We start from the raw sequence: 17,723 nt of genomic DNA on the forward strand, positions 1-17,723 counted from the left end.
GTTGCATCCAATTATTTCCGATTCTTGCTAATCTGGACTATTCAACTGATCTACTTTTCAATTTTTTTTTAAAGTTTTTTAAAATTTATTTTTAAAAATTAATTAATTTATTTTTAGTTTTCAACATTCGCTTCCACATGATTTTGAGTTCCAAATTTTCTCCCTATCTCTCCCCTCCCCCATCCCAAGACTACCTGCAATCTGAATTATCCCTTCCCCCAAAATGCCCTCCCTTCTATCACCGCCCCCCACCCCCTTCTCTTATCCCCTTCCCTTTCTATTTTCCTGTAGGACAGGATAGATTTCTATACCCCATTACCTGTATATGTTATTTCCCAGGTGCACGTAAAAACAATTTTTAACATTTGTTTTTAAAACTTTAGGTTCCAAGTTCTCTCCCTTCCTCCCTCCCCACCAACCCTCATTGAGAAGGCATGCAACTCAATACAGGTTATACATGTGCAGTCATGCAAAACACTTCCATAATAATTATGTTGTAAAAAACTAATTATATTTACCTTCATTCTATCCCACCCCTCATTTATTCTATTCTTTCCTTTGACCCTGTCCCTCCTCAAAAGTGTTTGCTTCTGATTACCCTGTCTCCCAATCTTCCCTCCCTTCTATCATTTCCCCCTCTCTTATCTCCTTCCCCCCTATTTTCCTGTGGGGTAAAATAGATTTCCATACCCAATTGAGTGTGTATGTTATTCCCTTCTTAAGCCAAATCCTATGAGAGTAAGATTCACTCATTCCCTCTCACCTCCCTCCACCGTAAAAGCTTTTTCTTGTCTGTTTTATGTGAGATAATTTACCCCATTCTACCTCTCCCTTTCTCCTTCTCCCAGTATATTCTTCTCTCACCCCTTAATTTTATTTTTTAGATATCATCCCTTCATATTCAACTCACCTTGTGCCCTCTGTCTATATATATTCCCTCCAACTACCCTAATAATGAGAAAGTTCTCATGAGTTACAAATATCATCTTTCCATGTAGGAATGTAAACTGTTCAACTTTAATAAGTCTCTTATGATTTCTCTTTCCTGTTTACCTCTTCAAGTTTCTCTGGAGTCTTGTATTTGCAAGTAAATTTTTCTATTTAGCTCTGGCTTCTCAAGAATGCATTAAATTCCTCTACATCATTGAATGTCAGTTTTTCCCCTCGTTGATTACACTCAGTTTTGCTGGGTAGGTGATTCTTCGTCTTAATCCTAGCTTCTTTGACCTCCAGGAATACCATATTCCAAGCCCTCTGATTCTTTAATGTAGAAGCAGCTAAATCTTGTGTTATCCTGATTGTGTTTCCACAGTACCTGAATTGTTTCTTTTTGGCTGCTTGCAATATTTTCTCCTTTACCTGGGAACTCTGGAATTTGACTATAATATTCCCAGGAGTTTTCCTTTGCGGATCTCTTTCAGGAAGTGATCGGTGGATTCTTTCAATTTTGATTTTACCCTCTGGTTCAAGAATATCAGGTCAGTTTTCCTTGATAACTTCTTGAAAGATGACGTCTAGGCTGTTTTTTTGATCATGGCTTTCAGGTAGTTCAAAATTTTAAAATTCTCTCTCCTGGATCTATTTTCCAGGTCAGTTGTTTTTCCAATGAAACATTTCACACTGTCTTCTATTTTCTTCATTCTTTTGGTTTTATTTTATAATTTCTTGATTTCTCATAGACTCAGCTTCCATTTGCTCCATTCTAATTTTTAAGGAATTATTTTCTTCAGTGAGCTTCTAGACTTCCTTTTCCATTTGGCCAATTCTGCTTTTTAAGGCATTCTTCTCCTCCTCATTGGCTTTTTGTACCTCTTTTGCCATTTTGTTTAGTCTATTTTTTAAGGTGTTACTTACTTTAGTATTTTTTTGGTCTCCTTTAGCAAGGTGTTGATTTGTTTTTCATTATTTTCTTGTGTCACTCTCATTTCTCTTCCCAATTTTTCCTCTACTTCTCTTACTTGTTTCTCAAAATCCTTCTTGAGCTCTTCCATGGCCTGGGACCCATTCATATTTTTCTTGGAGGCTTTGGATGTAGGAACTTTGACTTTGATGTCTTCTTCTGGTTGTACATTTTGACTTTGTTACCAAACTAAGATTCTATAGTCTGAGGTTTTTTCTGCACTGTTTGTTCATGTTTCCAGACAATTACTTGACTTTTAAACTCTTTGTTAAGGGAGGGGTCTGCTTCTAGTGTGGAGAATGAACTGGGCCAAGCTTCATGGGTGTTGTGTAGCTGTTTTCAGAGATACTTTTAGGGATCTGTAAATTTTCAGTTCTTCCAAGGTGGTAATGATCAAAGGAGAGGTGTTTACCTCTTTCCTGGACTGTGTTCTGGTCTATGAGTGACCACAAGCACTCTTTTCTGCCTCGGAACTGTGAGAATTCCTTCTCCACTGCCGCCACAAGTTCTACCATGCTTGTGACCCCCAGTACTGTTATCCAGATCCAAGCACAGGCAAAGCAAGAGAATCCTGCCTCAGCACTAGCAAAGAGATCCCTGCAATCCCCCTTTGATCAGCTGATTCTCCCACCGTCTGTGGGCCAAAAGCTCCAGAAGCAGCTAATGCCCTGGGGCTGCACGAGGACTGGAGCCTAACCATCCTCCTCTCTTACCCATGTCCAACAGACCTTTCCTACTGACCTTCTAAGTTATTTCTGGCTTTTGTGTGTTGAGAAGTCTGGAAACTGCCACAGTTGCCCATGATTCAGTTCTCTGAGGGTTGCTCCAGGTTTGCTCAGGCCTGGTCTTTGCCTATATACCCACACTGAACTGCATTCCTCTCCTAGCCCAGAGCAACAGATCTTTCTCATCAACTATCCAGGTTGTCTTGGGCTGGAAATTTGTTCCACTCTGTCTTTTTTGTGGGTTCTGCTGCTCTTGAATTTATTTAGAGCCATTTTTACAGGTATTTGGAAGGGTTTGGGGGAGAACTCAAGAAGTTCATGCTTTTACTCTGCCATCTTGGCTTCACCCCCCTAATTTTTAATTTCTGAACCAGCGCCAAATAGTTTTTAAGGATTATATGCTTTATAACATGACTGAAGTCTGAAAGTACCATTTCTCTTTTCAATGCTACATTTTTCATTATATCCCTGAGATTAAAGACCTTTTGTTCTTCCAAATGAATTGTTATTACTTTGCCCAGCTCTATAAAGTACTCCGTCCTCTAGCAATTTCACTAATATAGCAATAATCTTTTAGGTATCATACTTTTAAGTATCATAATTTTCATTATATTGCTGTAGCCCAAACATAAGAAATGAAACTATTCCAAGTATTTATATCATTTTTTATTATGGGTGTTTGTAATTGTATTTGCACGATTTTTGAGTGTGTCTTGGTAGACTGAATCTTGGACATTTTACACATTTTGGTCATATTGAATAGGAATTCCCTTTCTCTGATTTCCTTCTGGATTTTGTTGTTGCTAGGTAGAAATATTAATGATTTGGTGGATTTATTTGTATCCTGCTACTTTACTGATTATCTTAATTAATTATTAAAACTTATTATCTTAATTAATTTCTTTGCTAATTTTGAGATTTTTCTCTAAATAAACCACCATATTGTTTGCAAATAGGGCTAATTTTGTCTCCTTTTTGCCAATGTTTGTACCTTTAATTTCTCTCATTATACTGCTATCACTAACATTTCTTGAACTATGTTAAATAACTGTATCCTTTCTTCATTCCACATTTATTGGGGAAGCTTTTAGCTGAAGTTTCCATGTTTTGTTTCTTATGTTCACTTGAAAGTGAGCTAATGAAAGCACAGATGTCCTGCTTTTTCCATTTGTATTGCCACTGCTTAGCACAATAATAAATGCTTTTACACATAGTAATTGCTTTTACATTCATTCATTGCAAATAATGCTAGCTGTTGGTTTTAGGAGTTTTTTAAATCACATTAAAAACTGTCCTTTGTCTATACTTTTTAGAGATTTTAGCACAAATAAATGCTGTAAACGTTCTGCTTTTATTGACATAAATGTGGTTTGGGTACTGTTTTTAACAGGATTAAGTTATTTGATTTGCAATTCATCTTATATTTTCAGCAAAAGAAATATGATATCTTGGTTAAGTAAAATAGTAGGAAGGAAATAGATAGCTTAAGAGGTTTTTTTCTTTCATATGAGTAACTTTCTTTAAAATAATTCAATAAAATAGAGACTAAATTTAGATGTGACCTTGGACAAATCACTTCATCTCTTTGAACCTAAGATCTTTCATCTGTAAAAGAGGGGGGTTTAATCAAATGAATCCCAATGTCCTTTCCACATCTAAAAAAAAATTCGATCCTTCTATGATAAATGACACTATAGTTATATTCCACTTTAAGGAAGCCATATACTGTCATGCCTCACCCAACATCATTAATTTTCTGTAAAAACATGAAGCTAAACAAAAGTCCTGGTTCTAGTAGGAATGTTAAAAATAAGGAACTGAGCAAATAACGCTATAAGCAAGGTTCCACAAAATTATGATGAAGTTTGTTACAATGTATTAATTATATTATTGTGAAACAATAAACCATTACCTGATCAATAAGAATGTTAAGCTTTGTGAGCAAAATAAAGCCACGACCATGGACAAGATATTGCCCAAGTGCTGCCATGTGCGTCTCCTCCTCTTCTTCCTCCTTGGACTCTGCCCGTTGAACCACTGCATTACAAAGCCGGTTAACATCAGTCAGGAATTCACGTGCCAGTGAATTACTGTCGCTGCTCATGACTGAGCTATAAAAAAATTTAAAAAGAAATAAAAATCACAAGATAAAGAATATTAGGAAAAATTAAAAATTAGTTAATGAAGTTTTTATAAAAGAGTAATGACATAACAGAAACATACTTGTAACAGGGCTGATAGTATTGGGGAAGTTCAAAAACATATAACCGACTCTTGGGAGTAAATAAAATAACAATAAAGGGCAATAGAAAAATCTTCAGACTGGAAAACATACAAAGAAGTGGTTAATAGGAAGCTGAAATGGTAAATAAATTAAGAGAGAATTTTTTAAAGTTCATTTTTACTCATAAAATTCAAGTTTTGTTTTTATTAATACTTCGTGTTTTTGCATAACTTTTATTTCCCAATATATCCCTCCTTTTCCCTAAAAAGTCATCTTTTATAATAAAGAAAAAAAATGCATGTCCTTTTTGAATGTCCTCCTGCTATGGCTAAGTAAATTACCTTTTGTTAGTTGCTGAAATGCCTACAAGTGTCTCATTTTCATTCCAAAATCGAGTATACGCTAAAAGGCTATGGGTCTGAGTTTGGCCCAGCCCAAAACACTCTCCATTTGTTAGTCAACTGTAATTTTTCTGTGAAAGTTATATTCTATGCCCCATAGCCAGGCAGCAACATTCATAAACTGTTGGGGGAAGGGAAAAGAAAGGAAAAACCATTTATATAGTACCTAATACATACCAGGCATTGCATTAAGCACTTTTACAAGTATCTCATTTGCTCCCTACAACAACCCTTCAAGGTAGAAGCACTATTATCCCCATTTTGCAGGTGACGAAATTGAGGCAGACAGAGGTTAAGTGATCTGCCCAAGGTCACATGACAATTAAGTGTCTGAGCCAAATTTTAACTCAATTCTTTCTGACTCTAGGCCCAGCACTCTATCCACTGTATCACCAGTGGACTCTGATATTAAAAAGACAGACTTTTGTTTTCAGGAGAAGCTTGGAATTATTAATAGAGTTTTACAATTTCTAGAAGGCAACCCCACCCACTTTCCCACCTATTCAACTCTGGGCTCAAATCATTATCTATTTGTACTTTCTGTCTCAGATACTGTATATACATGGATGGACAAGTTCTACAGGCTGTCCATCCAAATGCATGGTTGGTCAAGCCAGGATCTCTTCCAAGAGCCCTGAAATGTTCTGGGGCTTAATGCAAATGTCATATGCAAACAGGAGCATCTGGAAGACCTTGCCATTCACTGGGAATTATCACACCGGCTCTCCTCCATCTGTAGTTAACACTTTTGACTAGCATATAGAGCTCTCTTTTTTATGCCTTACTTGATGTTTGAGATCAGAGGGTCATTCAAGAGGGTTATTGATATAACATCTTTTTAAAAATTTCGAATGATTTTGATGTATTTATAGAAGATACTTTGTTGGAAGAGAACCTTTAAGTTTGTATTTTACTCAATTTAATCAAATGCTTTTTCATAATCAATAAACAACAAACAATAGTAAGGTCTTATTTATCTACATCTTTTAGTCAATGTCAAAAAAAAAAAGAGAGAGAGAAAAAAAAGAAAAAAGGAAAAGATGTGGTTCACTGCAGAATATCATGTGTGAAAGCCTGCTTGTCCTCTAATACCTCATCAGGAATGCCTTTGATTCATGAATGAAAAAATGAATGAATAAAGGATTTATTAAGCTCTTATCATATGCAAAGCCCCATGCTAAGCATCAGGGATACAAACAGAAAAAGTAAGATAGTCCCTGTTCTCGAAAAGCTCCCATTCAAATGAAGGAAACCATACATAAAGAAGGTTTCAGCTGCAAATCTGATGGTCCTTAGAATGAAGTGGCAAAGCTGATAGTAATGCCTCTTCAATGTCATTCCACCGATAAAATCTTACCCGTTTCTGATGTTGAACTATTTGACAGTACCAAGAATTTTGGTGAAAAGAACTTTCTTTTCTGGATCTATATGTGTATAATATCTGCTGAAGAGTTGTCAGCTATCGGCTTAGATTCTTATAATCTAGCCATGGTTCAGATTCCTAAAATCTAGCCACTCCTTAGATTCTTAAAATCTGGCCAATAGCTTACTAATGTTCAGACTCCTCAAGAGTCTGCCCAATATGATGGATGTTCTAATAAACCTTGTCTTTGGCTGAAAGAAGGCTTGGGTCGAATTCTTTCAGGCAGGACCCGTGTGTTGTGATTTTGGGGTCCCAGGACCCCTGAAACTCTAAACCGCATCATTTTGGTGGCCCGTACGGGGAAACTGCCTAACCCCAAATTCTTCTCCCACCAAGACTGGAAGGTATGTAAGCCTCCTCTCCTTCCCTTTCTTGCTCTGCAGTTGGGGTCGCTCTCCAGGCACCAAGACTTGGATGTGCTTTTCGGGAAGACAGTTACGAGGCTGTCTCACATTCCGCCTGATGCTCTCAGTCCACTGGGTTGGTTTGAGGCCATGGACCTGGGTACACCTTCCGCAGCATAGAGGACAAGGATGGAAGCCCTATCCAAAAGTGTATGCCCAATTCTGTCAGTTCTCTTGGCGCTAGAGAATTGGGGAAAAACTGCAGTTGCTTTTTGGTTCCCTGAGACTTACTTACTCCCTTCCCTCTGCACCTCTGAATCCTCCTTCATGGAGGTTACAGTGAAAGTCATAACAGCTAAAAATATCTTGGCATATTCTGGAGGTTTTGTGATTGATCATTAAGGAGTTTTGAAACACTGTACAACCTGGTCACTCCCTTTCCTTGACTCAAGAGGTAATCTGTTAACCCCTCTCATAGAAGAAGAGAGTTTCACTCCTTTACCCCTCACCTTTGATTTTGCCCTCTCCCCCTTGGGAAAGGAAAGAAGGGGGAGGGGAAGCAGCTACAGCATGGGCCCCACTGGCAATGGCCTTGGGCTCTGGGGCACCCTTTGCCTGGAAGCATCACTCAGGTTCAGCACATCCTGCTCAAGGTAAAGAAGCTGGCCTCTGAACTTGGGTAAGCATGCTCTTTTAAATTTGTAGTTTAAATTGTTAATGATGAGATGCTGATTCTCTGTGTAAAGTAAAACTGAAGTCACCTGATTGGTAACAGGTGTGTTTCACGTTTCAAATTGGTGAACTTTCTGTATCAGTTGTGTCAAGCAATTTTTCATAATTTGGTTACCACTAAAATAATTTAGCTATAGTTGGTTATTGTTTTAATGTGTAAACTAGCCAAAAAGTTTGTTTGGGTTATGTATGGTTTGCTGAGAATTTGCAATTGTATAGAAATCTCTAATAATTGGCTTTTTACACCAAGACAAATTTAAGTTTGAGATGTAAATCCTGGAAAAGTTTTTCCTAAACTGTGATTAGTAAAACTTGCTATTTGAGGTAAAAGCTGATTTTATTTTGAGTTGTCTGATGGGTCATAATCCATTGATAATCAATAATCCACCATCTGAGAGAAATGCCACAAGCTACTCAGAGAAGGTGATTTTGGTGGGAAGTCAGCATTGGGAAAAGCTGAGAGGACAATTTTAGCTTCAGTCTAAGATGGGATCCTCCTGTCTCAGTTTCCCCATTATGTTCCTTTGAAAGGGAATGTTATCCACCTGGCTATTCCTGAGTCTGGCTATGAGGTGAATTTGATACTGCATGGTTGGAAAACTGAATTATCTGAATCCAAACAGAGCTAAGGGTGTTTTATCCTCTCAAAGTTGGGCCCTAAATCTAGACCTTGCTTTATTTCTGGGCCCTGCATTTTTTTCTGTCAGATTTATGTCTTCCAGACTATGGGCCATTCACCTACAGTTGGTAGCAAACAGTGAGTACCAGCCAATGTCCCCACATTGTTCTCTGGATGCAGCCCATGCTCAGTTCCAATCAACCTCCTCTTTGGGACCCCCTCGACGCAGGGACAACTGTACGCCCCTTGCCAGCAGGAAGCAGTTTCAGAAGCCGAGACTTTCGCCCCTTACTCCAAAAGAATTTGGGTCCCATTTGTTTGAGGGGAGAATGAAGGGGTTGGGATCTGGGCCCCAGAAAGGAAAAATCCTAGACTTTCCCAAGTGGCCAAATCTCTGGTGTTTGCCTGAGGTTGTAATCCCATCAACTGGCCTTTCACTGCGGCTACACTCAATCTCTCCTCCACTGTCTTACCTCCCCTTAAGGTCCCTGGCCATTTCCCACCCTTAATCCTAGCGAGGTTCCATTCTCCCTTGGCCACTAGGTCCAAGCCCCAGGAGTTCTGTTCACCCAAGCTTACTGGTCACTCCTAGGTCCCTCCCACAGTCTTTCTGTATATAAGGTCCAACTTGTCTCCATTAAGATGCTTAGATTCTTATACTCTAGCCATGGTTCAGATTCCTAAAATCTAATCACTGCTTAGATTCTTAAAATCTAGGCAATAGCTTACTAATGTTCAGACTCCTTAAGAGTCTGCCCAATACGATGGATGTTCTAATAAACCTTGTCTTTGGCTGAAAAAAAAAAAAAAGAGTTGTGAGACCATCTTCACAGAAGTTTGCTTCCCAAGAAGATGGGTTAGAGAACTAGGCCGAAAGCACTGCAATTCCCAAGGGTCTTGGCCTCTGGGTTCTACTTTATAACCATCAAGATATGAGAGGAGATGGTGGTCAAGATGGTGGTAGTTTGACTTGTCTGGCACATGCTGCCTCCTGCCTCTCCCTCAGGGTGTCCTGCTGCTTCAGCAAGGCTGTCTTGCCTCCTATGAGCAGCAGATGGTTGGTGGTTGGTAGACAGTGGCCCTTCTTCACAGGAGCTGCCTCCCCAGATGATGGCTCTGAGGGTTGGGCCAATAGTCTAGGGGTGCTCCATATTCCTCTGGTTCTTGTGAGGAGAATGAAGGGGTTGGGATCTGGGCCCCAGAAAGGAAAAATCCTAGACTTTCCCAAGTGTCCAAATCTTGTGCCTACCTGACTTTTGGTGAAGGTGGTCAGCAGTTGTTGCTGGGGATGATGAGGAAAGTAGAGCCCTTTCCCAAAATTTCTCCCCTCAATGATGGCTTATGAGGCTGGGTTAAAAGAAGGCCTGGTGGCTTGCTCCCTGCTTCAAAAGTTAAAGCTCTTCAACATCCTGATGATACTAAATGGGTCTTTGGCGAGGTTTCCTTGCAAGCAACTTACTCAAGCCCTACCATCATTGTTTTCTATAAAAACCTTGACAGATGAAGCCAAGATGAAGATCTTGAGGCAGATAGATAGCACAATAGATAAAGCACTGAGCCTGGAAACAGTAAAACCTGAGCTCAAACTCAATCTCAGACACTCAGTAGCTGTATGACCCTGGGCAAGTCACTTAATTTCTCTCTGCCTCAGTTTCCTCAAATGTAAAATGGGGATAAATAATAGAACCCAGGGTTGTTGTGAAAATTAAATGAGATAATATTTATCAAGTGCCTAGCAGAGTGGCTGGCATATAATAGGCACTAAATAAAAATTTGTTTCTTTACTTCCTATCATGTGTACGTGAATCTCAAAGATTCTGTATAGATGAGAAAATAAACACATAGGTTGGTAACTGCTAATATATTCTCAGTCATCTTACTTCAATATAAATGAGGTCTGAGATTTTTTTCTATGCCTCTGGCATCCTCACCTCCTTCATTGTGAATTGGTCTCTCAATGCACAATCATGTCTCCAGCACACATTTCTACCATATACACTTGCTCCAATCTAGCTGCCTTTCCCATCTTAGTTTTTTTTTTTTTTTAAAGCATATTCTACCCTCCCTAAACTCTTGGCATGTAGCCTTTTCAAGTTAAATAATTTACCATCAGTGCAGTGGCTGATCTTGATGCCGTTTTCATCCTCACTGAAAGCATCTAACAACGTTGCTGAAAACATCATGCTAAAAAGCATGGGAGCGAGCACACAGCCCTGCTTCGTTCCACTTAAGACCTGGAAAGCTCAAAAGCACTGTCCATTTTCCAGAACCTGTGGCAAGCATGTTGTAATGAAGCTGACATACAACACTGATAAGTTTCTGGCACAGGACCACTTGGCAACGCATACCCTCATCAAAGAAGGCACTGTGCTCTATGAATGAAGCAGAGTTGCAGTAGCTCAAAAGAAATCTGAGATCCTTAAATTTAGAACTGTTTCCACTCTGAATGTTTACGTGGACTATTTGAGCCCAACTGTGGTAGGGCCTTCAAAGCTCATACTGGTCTGATCAGTCACAATTGGATACATTGTACCTGGACTCCAACACAGTGATGTCATTTTAGTTGTCTCTGAGTACTAAGGACAACAATGAACCAACCAACCTCCCCTAAAAGCACTTTGGGAGTATAACTTTCAGTTACAAATGTGGTGTCTCCGTTGTCATTGATGGTGGAAAGCCTGTTATAAAAAAATCTTTGCAGATCTTTTCCATTTTTCCTCCTTTGATGTTCCTTCATTTTCATCTTTAAATGTCCTAAGACCGATTTTCATTACCCTCTATTGCTTCCTTCTATTTTGTTGCTCATAACCACTATCCTTCTATGTAATATTTTACAAACAAGTTTACTACCTTGCCATCTCCACCCTAATGGCTTTCTCACCCTGTCAGTGCCTCCACCTACCTGTCTTCCTACTCTGAAGAGTGGGTTCTGATAGTGAGTTCCTACAAAACCCTCCATTTCAGAGAGTACCGACATCAGTCTGGTTCACTTCTAACCCAGCTCAGCCTCTACTCCACAGACGACTTCACCTCTACCACAGCAACCTTCTCATTCTAGCAACACCTCATCCCCTAAATGCCTCCTTCTCCCAGTGTTGAGCTCCTCCCTGGAATTTCCATTTGAGGAATTTCCCATGCTCACTTCTAACTCAGCTGATGCTCCTCCTATATCCTCACCTCAACTTTCTCTATTCAAAAGGAAAACCATTCTGTACCTGACACAGACCAAAAGAAGAGTTACTTACATCTCAAAAGAAAAAAAACAAAAACTTAAATCATGGAATGGTTAAGCTAACCACCTAAAGTAGGAGCAGCTAGGTGGCACAGTAGACAGAGCACTGGCCCTGGAGTCAGGAGGACCTGAGTTCAAATGTGGCCTCAGACACTTGACACTAACTGTGTGACCCTGGGCAAGGCACTTAACCCCAACTGCCTAGCAAAAAACCCCCCAAAAAACAAAAACAAAAAATAACCAAAAACATAAAGTAAATAGAACTTCAAGGAAAAGTAAACAAAGGTTTTAAGGAGTGACAGTTGTATCAATTTGACTGGTACCATTATAAATGGATCAAAATTAGAACAAGAGCAACAAGATTATCAGATTAAGGCAAATAACATGGCAAAGAAAAAAACAGAAAAAAGTAAATTCAAATAATAAAGGGTCAAATTCAGAAATAAAATGGATCATTGAAAAGAAAGGAAATGAAAAACAAGATTTCACAAGGCACACTGAAAAAAATTATAGATTTATTTTAGTATGGAGGTATCTAACGATACCAACAGCAAAACAGATGAAATTTACTAAGATATAAACATAACCTCAATTATAATTCAAAAAATAAAGAGAAGTGTTAAATATTCATGTATTTCTCCAGAAACTACCAAAGATAATTCAAGCAAATACTATTTTACTAACATTCTCAGACTGCCTACAATTTATATCTTTTCCTCAAATTTGACTACTTTAAAAACCTGTGATTCACTGTTTCTGCCTACTCCTACCTTAAAACTATGTGGAATCTATGTATAGAGTACTTTTTAAAGAGTTTTATAAAAATATAATTTATAAATAGAGATTAATCTGAACTTGAAAGACACCAACAAAGAACGTTAAAGTGCTATATTGGAAAACACAAATCTCATTGTGTTCACTTTTTTGTTTTTTAAAAATATGTACTAAATTTAGCATGTTACTTCCATGAGTTAGTCTATTTGTGATTCTCCCTGAACCTCTGGTTCTCTTCTTTGCATTTTTTAAAATGTACCAGTACTCTTCAGGTGTCTTTTTTATTTCTTTTTCAGACAATTGGTGTCAAGTGACTTGCCCAGGGTCATACAGCTAGTAAGTGTCAAGTGTTTGGTCTGAGACTGGATTTGAACTCAAGGCCTCCTGACTCCAGGACCGGTGCTCTATCCACTGCACCACCTAGCAGCCCCTGTTCTTTTCTTTAAAAGTAATCTTTCTTTTTTTTTTTAGTGAGGCATGTGGGATTAAGTGACTTGCCCAGAGTCACACAGCTAAGAAGTATTATGTGTCTGAGGCCACATTTGAATTCAGGTACTCCTGACCCTAGGGCCAGAGCTCTATCCACTGTGCCACCTAGCTGCCTCAAAAGGAATCATTTTAAAAGAAAATCTCTTCACAAATGAATCTTCCCAATAAATGTCACATCTTTGACACAACAAAGGTTGTGTCACTCACTATATGACAGGTCTTCATAGTTGAATCTTGGGGTTCACAACACTCCAAGAAGAGTAAACAAGAACATTTCCCAAAAACAAACCATCACTATCTAGTACTCTATTTAAACACCTTCCCAAGTGAGGGAAGAACTTTAACAGGGGAAAAATAAGACAAAAGTGTTCCAATTTAATCTTTGAGAGATAAATTTCCAATAACTACTAAATATACTCCCCCCACCAATGTTATCCTTCTTATATCTTTAGCTTGTCTAGTCTCAGTTCCTTAAGGCTCTTAAGTGCTTTACTCAAAACAAACAAGCAAATAATAAATTGGGGGGGGTGGTGGTGGAGTATTTCTTATGCTGAGTGATTAACCCTTTGAATACTTCAGGTCTCTCTTTCCTGTTGTTTTAAGTATTATTGAAGGCTGAAGATGAAGATATCTACATGTGAAACTTACTAATACTCGTATTATCCCATTCCTCCCATCAAAACCCCAGTAGGTCCTTTAACATTCTATTCACTATTATAAAATAGTATTATTATGGGAGATGCTTACCGGTATTTAACACTTCTGCAACATTTAGCTTTTTTCAATTGAGCGCCTTAGTAAAGGAATAAAGAAGTATTCTTGGACTAAGTCTTCATCTGAAATAAAAGGACAAATCAGTAAATAATAATGATCAATATGCACAAGCATCTTGATTGTACTGTACTATGACTTTAAGAGTATTAAAAGAGTATTATAGTGGCTACCACACTTAATATACAAAACAGAAATTTTAAAATATGCTTTTACCATAACACTTTTTTAAAAAAAGTTTCAAGGACAAGGTTTTCAATAACAATCACCACTTCAGGTATATATTTTCTCCTAATTTCCAAAAGGAGTCTTGGTAAATGGTAAAATCAACTTGAATACACCAACCAATATAAATATTTCTATATACAAAGAAGAACAGAGGAGTACTATGTATGAAGCCTCAAATCTCATTAAATCTAGCTTGATTTAAAAAAATTTATATAATAGCTTCAGCTTACTGATCCCAAAAGCTATTCTATATGACTGTGTTTCTCTCTGAAATGCTTTTTGTGCATTTAAAAAAAATATTTCAGCCTTTTTTTAAATAGAATTTTTTCAAAAGGAATCTATTTTCAAGGTTATCTCCTCAATAATTTCCACATCTTTAACACAGTCAAGGCTTTCCCTAGTACATGACAATATTTTACTTTTTAAAGTTCTTGCTTTTGGGACCCTAGCAAACTACTTCTCTTCTATCAATGCTTATTTAGTTCTCTGCTTACAGTTTTTCATTCAGTAAGCCACAGAAACCACTTCATGACTATAGTTACTGAGAAGGAAATTTATTTTTATTTTTATTTTTTTGATAAGGCAATTGGGGTTTGATAAGTGACTTGCCCAGGGTCACACAGCTAATAAGTGTTAAGTGTCTGGTCTGGGACCATTTTTGTACTCAGGTCCTCCTGACTCCAGGGTCCATGCTCTATCCACTGCGCCACCTAGCTGCCCCCTAAAAGTAAATTTAACATCAGATGGAGGTAGCCTGTCACAGTAGAAGTAGTGCTGTTATAAGGCTCAAATTTAAAAATGTACATAGAGAGTGCTATCTAAACTTTAAAACACTATGTCATTCTTATTTGAAGGGAAGAGGAAGTGAACAAGAATTTATTAAGCACTTACTCATGTGATGGGTAGCATGCTTTGCAAATAATCACTTCAGAAATATTATTTCATGTGATTCTCATAACAGGTACACAGGAGGTCGGCACAATTACGATACTCATTTTACAGGTTAAACTGCAAGCTCCTTAAAGACAGGTACTTTGTTTTGACTCTTTTTATGTCCCCAGTGCTTAGCACAGTATCTGGCACAGAGTAGGTATTTAATAAATGTTTACTGATTGAAGACATTGAGGCAGACAGAAGTTACAGGGTCACACAGCTAGTGTCTGAGGCTGGTTTTGAACACGTCTTCCTAACTCCACGCCAAGCAGTCTATTCACTGAGCCACCTAGCTGCCACCTGAAACCTTATTCTTAAAAGCTGCCTTTACCACTTCTGCATTGCCTACTGCTACAACTTGAATTATATAAAATTATAACTATTTACATGTAGTTATGTATAGAGATTCATATTAATTAATTCTAAAACTGGGAAGGGGCAATTATCTGACAATGAAGGCAAAATTACATATGGAATTACATATGTAGAGAAAACAACATTCAGAGTAAGAGACAGGTTTAACTCTGCCTCTGACATCCTCACTTCATCTTTTTGAGCCTATTTCCTTATCTGAAAACACAGAAAATAATATTTTATTGTACCTATCTTCAAAGGATTATTATAAGGATCAAAAGAGCCAACATAGCACAATGGAAAGAGCCTTTACTTTGGTTTACTTTGAATCCCACATGTGCTCTTAAGCACATCACTAACCCTCTCCAGGCCTCAGATTTTTTTCACAGCAGCTGTTAACTATCCTTCGAGCATGTTGTATTTCTGAAGGAAATTTTCTAAACTAAGTCTGACTGTTTTTAACCCTATTAAATTTCATCTTATTCAATTCAGCCAGTAGGCCATCAAAAATTTTGAATGCTATCTCTGAAATGTAATGTGTTAACTATCGCTCTCAGCCTCTTTGCCTTTATCCAAACCACTGATAAAAATGTTAAGCAGCACAAAGCACAGACACTAGAGAGCCTTGGGGTTTTCCATTCTTTCCAAGTTGATCCAGAACCACAAATGAGTACTTTCTGTGAATGGCTATTCAACTAGTTCTGTATCTATCTAATGAGACTATCACCCAGCCTAGTGGTGTCAAACTCAAAAAGAAATATAATCTGTATAATCTTTAATATTTATATAAGGAGTCTTATGGGCTGCATATTGACTTAATTTTAAAATGTAATATGATCTATGTTATACTGCATTCTTATTTATTCTATTAAATATTTCCCAATTAAATTTTAATCTGATTCAGGCTGCACTTTTGTTACTGGTCCATGTATCTGACATGTCTGATCTAGCCGACATGTCTCTTCAACAGGAATAGCATGAGACTTTCTGAAATAATTTGTTTAAATCTAGGTAAACTCTATCCATAGCATTCCTATCATCTGCTAGCCTAGTAACCCTATCTAAATATACTTCCTCCCTGAGGAAGAATACTTCCCTTCCACAGTAATCTAACCTCACTTTTCAGAGGTACAGTGCCTCTAGTACTTTGCATTGTGCCAAGTGGCTACTCCAAGGATTCCATAATGATGGCAAGTCTTTCGAAGGTATAGGCTAGACCAGCTGAGGTACAAGTCACTACCTATAATCCTATAAAACACAAAGGAGAGAGGTCCGGCCAAAGTTCAGTGAAAAATCTGAAAAGGAAGATACACTTTTCAACAAAGAGGCAAAAACAAAGAGAAAGCTTCACAGAGGAGGTAGCACATGAATAGGGCCTTGACCACTGGGACTTTAATAACTGAACCATTCTTTGGTTTCTACATTTGGTGGAAAGAAGCAAGAAGTACAACATGGAGGAGGGAGCAGTGTGAACAATGTAATGGAGATGAAAGCATAGGGGGGAGAAAAACAGAATATCTCTTTCCTGCAAATAGTATAGTTTACAAACAATGTAGAGTGCATGAATTGGAAGCACTATGAGATAAAGTATACTGTAGTCAGATTACAGAGGGCCAGGAATATGAGTTTTTAAATCAAGTCAATAAGCATTCATTAAGCATGTACTATTTCCAGGAGGGCAGCTAAGCGGTATGACAGATAGATCACTGGCCTTGAAATCAGGAAGACTCATCTTCCTCAGTTTAAATCCCTTACTAGCTATGTGATGCTGAGCAAGTTACTTAACCCTGTTTGCTTGCCTCAGTTTCCTAATCTGTAAAATGAGCTGGAGAAAGAAATGATGGACCACTCCAGTACCTTTGCCAAGAAAACCCCAAAGGGAGTCATAAAGAGCTGAACATGACTCAAAAACAACAGCAACATTTCCAGGAACTTTGCCAGATACTGTGCAAAGCACTGAGGATACAACAAAAGACAAAACCAGTACCTTCTCTCAAGAACTTCACAATCTAATATTGGGGGGAGGGGGGGAAGGCAGAAGGCAACATGCAAACAATGTACAAACTATGTACAAACTAGATTTTACACACACACACACACACACACACACACACACACACACACACACAACCCCTTCTTAAAGAAGGGAGGATTTAGCTGAAATTTGAAGGAAGCCTGAGAACCAGATGAGGAGTATTCTAGGTATGAGGCATAGCCAGTGAAAACACACAAAGTCGGGAGATGGAATATCGTGCATGAGGAGGCCAGTGTCACTGCATCATAGAATATACAGAAGGGAGTAAAGTGTAAGAAGACTGGATAAATAGGAATGGGTCAGGTTGAAAGGTCTTTACAAGTCAAACAGACTATAGCAATATAGCCAAAAAAAATCATTCATTATGACCAAGTTGAATTTATACCAGGGATGCAGGGATGGTTCAACATTAATAAACTATCAACATAACATTAATAACAAAACATCCAAAACATATTATTATCAAGAGGGAGAAAAAGCCTTTGACAAAGCACTCATTTACATTTAAAAAAGCTACAAAGTAGAGGCAGGGAGGAATT

The 17,723-nt window shown here is 38.1% G+C and overlaps 1 protein-coding gene across 1 annotated transcript in view; it reads right to left on the bottom strand.

Annotated features, from left to right (window-relative positions):
- The window catches only part of LOC114049582 (lysosomal-trafficking regulator-like), a 247,671-nt gene that overhangs the window by 163,971 nt on the left and 65,977 nt on the right, over positions 1–17,723 (bottom strand). The window contains 2 exon segments of the mRNA XM_027870836.1: positions 4,538–4,736; positions 13,611–13,699. Coding sequence (XP_027726637.1) covers positions 4,538–4,729 — 192 coding nt within the window. The 5' untranslated portion in view covers positions 4,730–4,736; positions 13,611–13,699.

This window comes from Vombatus ursinus, unplaced genomic scaffold, assembly GCF_900497805.2.
Source record: "Vombatus ursinus unplaced genomic scaffold, bare-nosed wombat genome assembly UNPS02014798.1, whole genome shotgun sequence".
Classification (NCBI taxonomy): Eukaryota; Metazoa; Chordata; class Mammalia; order Diprotodontia; family Vombatidae; genus Vombatus; species Vombatus ursinus.